General features: G+C 44.0%; 1 protein-coding gene across 1 annotated transcript; it reads left to right on the forward strand.

The window, feature by feature from the left end:
- Positions 1-741: 741 nt before the first annotated feature.
- On the forward strand, positions 742-2,714 carry LOC140362043 (growth/differentiation factor 8-like). The gene is made up of 3 exons (XM_072448064.1): positions 742-1,130; positions 1,464-1,834; positions 1,903-2,714. Exons 1-3 carry the CDS (start codon positions 785-787, stop codon positions 2,281-2,283), a joined length of 1,098 nt encoding a protein of 365 aa, XP_072304165.1. The 5' UTR covers positions 742-784; the 3' UTR covers positions 2,284-2,714.
- Positions 2,715-6,051: the final 3,337 nt, after the last annotated feature.

Here is a 6,051-nt window from a genome sequence, read left to right on the forward strand (position 1 = left end):
CCACATGATTCAATGATATCTTCCTCTCATCTGGTTTTGGATGATTACTGGCAAAAAACTGGCACCTTGACCCAGTGCATCCCATTTTCATAAAGGCTTGGAACCAAAAAATAGTGTCTTCAGAGTTGTTTGGTGTCTTCATATGTTGGGATTTTCAAGATTTTACTGTCTGCCTGACCAGTTTGAGTGAAGGATTGGGTTATTTCAGAAGTAAGTAGCAATTATTTTGTACAATGAGCTCTCTTAAAGGTGCAGTGCAAATTATAACAGAAAAAGCCATAATATTGTGACTAACTGATTCTCTGGACCCACAAATTATATATTATATATATATACATTGTGTGGCAAATGAACACGCAGGTATGTGCGTTCCAATTTTGGTATCAAGATTTTGTCAAACTATTTGCTTGGCTATATTCATTTATCTGACTGGGTGTAATGTCCAATATACTTTTAAATAAGGTGCCTTTTCCAGACTCCAGAAGATCCGGGACAAAACAATGTAACTCCCAACTAATGAAAGCATTTACATTTGAATACATTAGAATATGGCATTTTTCATTCACACCATCACATTTTGATTTTATTGTCACACTTGACAATGACCCAATGTCTCTAGGCCACCGGGTGTTTTGAAGATGATGAAAGTTAAACCCAGGGACCCAGTTCTGAAGCAGAGGGAGGGAGAAGGGCAGTCCCTGGTCCTGGCTCAGAGGCTGGACTTTGGAGCTGGACTTTGGAGCTGGTTTTGGAGCGGACATTGCCGTGCACGCCTCAGTCCAGGATGCACTTGTCACTGCTTGTGTCCCTGCTGCTGATGTGGGGGGGCTGGTGCTATGACCTGAACGGGACCTCCTCACCCCCCACGACACCTCTGACCCCCCTGGGACCAGCTGACCAGTGCTCACCCTGTGACTTTCGCCAGCACAGCAAACTTCTGCGCCTCCAGAGTATCAAGTCCCAGATCCTGAGCATCCTGCGTCTGGAGCAGGCCCCCAACATCAGCCGGGACATGATCCGCACGCTGCTGCCCAAGGCCCCTCCGCTCACCCAGCTGCTGGACCAGTACGACCCTCGCGTGGAGGAGGAGCGGGCCAGCACAGAGACCATCATCACCATGGCTACCAAGCGTAAACACACCACACTCCTGGATTTACAACTAAACTCATATCATGAAAGAAATGTTATTAACACCTGTAAATGTCATAATTGTCCATTTGGTTATATTTATTAATCTAATGATCATTAATACCATGTCAATATTTTACTTCTGATTTGTATTGCCACATTAACGTGTCAAGTCAGACTTAACGGCATTCTGAATTCCCCAAATGACACTACAGGATGAAAAGTGTACAGTATTGTGATAAAAGCCACTCTATGCACAGTTTCATACAATGCTGCGAAAGTGTATGCAACTGTGTGAAATGTCTGACTGAAATGGACTTTCCCTGTGCCTCCAGCGGACCAGCTGATCCAGCAGCAGCTCTCCACCTGCTGCCTGTTCAGCCTGAGTCCAAAGATCCAGCCCAGGAACATCCTGAGTGCTCAGCTGTGGGTGCACCTGCGCCCGCCCCATGTGGTCAGCAGTGTCTTTCTGCAGATCTCCCGCCTCAAACTGGGCAGAGAGGGCAACAACACCAGGGTGAGGGTGAGATCCCTTAAACTGGACATCGACACCGGGGCAGGGTCTTGGCAGAGCGTGGACATCAAGTCCCTGCTGCAGACCTGGCTCCGACAGCCAGAGAACAACTATGGCATTGAGATCAACGCCTACGACTCAAAGGGAGAGGATCTGGCTGTAAAGTCGGCTGAGCCTGGAGAAGAGGGCTTGGTAAGACCACCAGCATGCAGAGGCTGAGGGTGGGCGACTGCTGTTCTCACTGTGTCTCTTCTCCTCAGCAACCCTTCATCGAGGTAAAGATCCTGGACAGCCCCAAGCGTTCGCGTCGTGATGCGGGGCTGAACTGTGATGAGAAGTCTTCAGAGACGCGCTGTTGCCGCTACCCGCTCACTGTGGACTTTGAGGAGTTCGGCTGGGACTGGATCATTGCCCCAAAGCGTTACCGTGCCAACTACTGCTCGGGAGAGTGTGAGTTCATGCACCACCAGCAGTACCCCCACGCCCACCTGGTGATCAAAGCCAACCCGCGAGGAACAGCAGGGCCTTGCTGCACCCCCACCAAGATGTCCCCCATAAACATGCTCTACTTCAACCGCAAGGAGCAGATCATCTACGGCAAGATCCCTTCCATGGTGGTGGACCACTGTGGCTGCTCCTGAACACCTCCTGCCTCCATCCTCAAGTCTATGAATGGAATGTTTGACTGACGTAGCTCCACAAATGATTAACGTATAATGTCAAACATTTCTTTAAAGATCCGGATATCTTTATCTTTAGTGCACTATATGTTAGACCTTAGAGAAGATCTCCACAACTGGCAAAGAATTACCACTCTGCCCCACTCATAAAACTATTTCTAAAAGTGCTAAGCAGCATATCCAGACTTTTCTCTGATTCCGCGAGGACCCTGCCAGTTTTAAATGAGGAAAGTTGACTGTGGCTGAGTGGTGATGGAGGGGAGAGTAGCTGCTTATGAAAGTGTGTCCTGAAGTGAGCCGGAGCGCAGCAGGGGACTGTTCCATCTGAGACAAACATGAACTGGGCGACACGGACATGACTCTCATATTTGACTCTCCGGGTGACGGGTGAGCAAACGTCTCTGTGAGAAACATGATGTGTTTGCTGGTAGACAATATACTGCATCATTTGCCCATTAGGAAAGCACCTTCACTGTATTTCGAAATTAGTAATGCACTTTTGTTGCTGTGGCCTTCTTTTGTAGATCCATGTAAACATTTATCCCAACAAACATTGTCTGTACGCCTACCTAGACCTAGACCTCAGATATACTCCAAACAGCAATTTGTTCTTGGACTTGTGTGTATTGTTTGAGCGTAAAGACTAGAGAGTGGCTGCCACTGTGAGCAGATGGCTTCATGTTGTTGTGCTGCACATGGGGTTCTGACCCTAAATGCTGAGATGTCCTGAGACTTGCACAAGTCTGATCATGAACAGTGTTTTTATTTCACACCTGACCACCAACTTCTTTAAGGTTTGTGTTTTGATCCCCGCAACAGCCATTACCAGTCATTGAGCAAGACACTTCCCCATCTTTGAGATTGTCACACTTTTGGCAGTCTGCCAGATTAACCAATCTGTGTAATAATCAAGAGTGTTCCATGTAGATTATATATGGAGTTTTCAGATTCGATCCACAGATTGACAATGACGATTCGATCCACAGATTGACAATGATGAGTCGAAACGTCTTGTTTTTCTAAAAACACTGTTCAAATGATACAACCGAAACTTTTTCTAGAATCATCATTTTTGAAATGATAGATATATTTGATGTTCGGACTTTACATTTCTCCAGAACAACCATTGTGATATTATGCATTTATCCAATGATCTTTTGTCTCTTCTCCTCCACCAGGATGCTGCTGTTCATGGGTTTCAACTTCTTGTCTGTTTGGGACATTTTGAGGACTTTTGCCCATTCAAAATACATTATATTTGATTTTCAATTGTTAATTACTATAGCAAGGTGCTTATTTTTCATCACTCTGAAACCCATGGCATTGCATTGGTTTCTAGAGTCTCTAGAAAAGCTCTTGTCCCTCTAGTTGGACTAGCAAGTTAGTAAGAGTCATATTGTACGGGGTCCGGTTGTTGTGTTCATTGTGTCTACTTATAATGTTATAATGGCATAATGTTATAGTATCACAGGGAAAATAATGCTCAGTCCATGTGGAGCAATGACAGTTTAAGCAGTGTGTTTAGAAACACACACAAGATTAAAACTGTAAGTCATGTTTATTTGTCAAATTAGGTGAATTTGATTATTCTGGGACACTTTTGACTTTTTAACTTAACAAATGGCATAACTGTTTTGTCTTTTTTATGCCTGAATATATGATAACGTAAAAACTTACGTATCATAAAATATGATAATGTGGGACACGTTTTTTGATCATCTGGAAGACTTAAATATAGTTAGGATGCACTGGGTCTCAGCGTTGCCGGGACTTATTGTCATATTAAAAATCAAACCAACCCGGGGCCCTATGTAAAAAGAGCCCCCCCTAGTGCTATTTCTGTAGTCACATCACACAGATGGGAAAACAGAATGCGAGTCAGGCCCAATCTGGGAAATGTGATTCATATTCCCTGTGAAAAGATAAAGCCCAGTCCCACTGAAACTAGTCTGAAACTTGCTGTGCTAAATGTCAGATCCTTATGTAACAAATCTCTCTTAATTAATAATTTTATTTATTCTTGTAATCTTGATTTTATGTTTTTAACTGAAACATGGCTTGACAAAAACACAGGAAATGTAGTTCTGATAGAATCTGCTCCACCTAACTTTGAATTGAGTCTGTGCTGTCTTTAGAGATGAAATAAGTGTTGGGAAAGTTCACTTTCTACATGAACTAGTTCAGTTCAGGCAACTTAACGGTGTTTTTCACCTGGAAGTCTCTATAAATCTGACACTTCATTGAACGAAAATAAAAAGAACGAAGGTGCCGTTCACAGATACCAGAATGAACGCGTTCATATTATCGTTCGTCAGCAGTAATACCGTTTGTTCAGTTCACGTTCACCAAAATCATGAACGCGTTCATGAACTTTCATTCAATGAACGCGTTCAGGTACAACAATGGAAATAACTACCCGCAGGTTGTCTTTTGGGCTGTTTTCATCATTTGAGTATGTATCCTTTTAAAATGGAGCTAAAACGGTCTCCATCCATTCTCTTCATTGTTTTATACAAGCCTCTCCAGCACTGCCAAATTTTTATTGATGATTTTACTGAGATGCTTTCAGTCATATGCACAGACTTTGATGGTTTGGTCATTACAGGTGATTTCAATGTGCATGTTGATAATATTTGTGACAGAAACGCTAAAGAGCTTGATGCTGTCCTTGAAACCTTCAGTCTTGCTCAGCATGTGAGTGGCCCCACCCACAGCAGAGTGGCCCCACCCACAGCAGAGTGGCCCCACCCACAGCAGAGTGCACACTCTGGATCTGTTAATCACAAAGGGGGTAAATATTTCAAATGTCAATGTGGTCGATGCTGCTCTGTCTGATCATTTCTGTGCCTTCTTTGTCTGTTTTTCCCAAATCACCGGCTGGTCCTGCAGCTGTTCAGAGGAGACACATAAATGATAAATAAATCCCACAATGCAAAAAATGACCCTAAAACCACCTAGACACTTAGAACTAACTCACTTTGCACCTGTAACTGATAAAACTGTCCATGAGATCATCACCAGTCTGAGTTCATCTACATGCTGCCTTGATGTGTTACCCACCAGATTTCTAAAGTCTGTGCTGAACAGTTTGTTAGCACCATTCACTCACATAGTTAACATGTCGCTTCAATCTGGAACATTCCCAATGTCTTTGAAAACTGCGGTCATAAAGCCTCTCCTAAAGAAGAGCAGTCTTGATGCCGCAGTACTGAGTCATTACCGGCCCATCTCTAATCTGCCATTTTGGGACAAAGTCCTTGAAAAGGTTGTTTACAACAGTCACAGATTTCCTCTTAATAAACAACTCATTTGATGTTTTTCAGTCAGGTTTTAGATCTCATCACAGCACTGAGACTGCTCTTGTCAAGGTGACAAATGACATCCGCCTGAACACTGACACGGGCAAAGCCTCAGTCTTAATTCTGTTAGATCTGAGTGCTGCTTTTGACACTGTCGATCATGGGATCCTCTTACAGAGACTAGAGGACTGGGTGGGCATCACTGGCACTGCCCTAAACTGGTTAAGGTCCTATCTGGAAGACAGGAAGTACTTTGTTGAAATTGGCAGCTGTGTCTCAGACCACATGACCCTGACCTGTGGAGTGCCCCAAGGGTCAGTCCTGGGTCCCCTTCTGTTCAACCTCTACATGCTGCCGTTGGGTCAGTTGATACGCAGTGAAAATGTGTCCTATCACAATTATGCAGACGAGTCAGATCTATGTTTCACTA

This window comes from Eucyclogobius newberryi, unplaced genomic scaffold (assembly GCF_026437365.1).
Source record: "Eucyclogobius newberryi isolate DKJ021-1_F unplaced genomic scaffold, fEucNew1.0.hap1 SCAF_1, whole genome shotgun sequence".
In the NCBI taxonomy this organism is placed as follows: domain Eukaryota; kingdom Metazoa; phylum Chordata; class Actinopteri; order Gobiiformes; family Gobiidae; genus Eucyclogobius; species Eucyclogobius newberryi.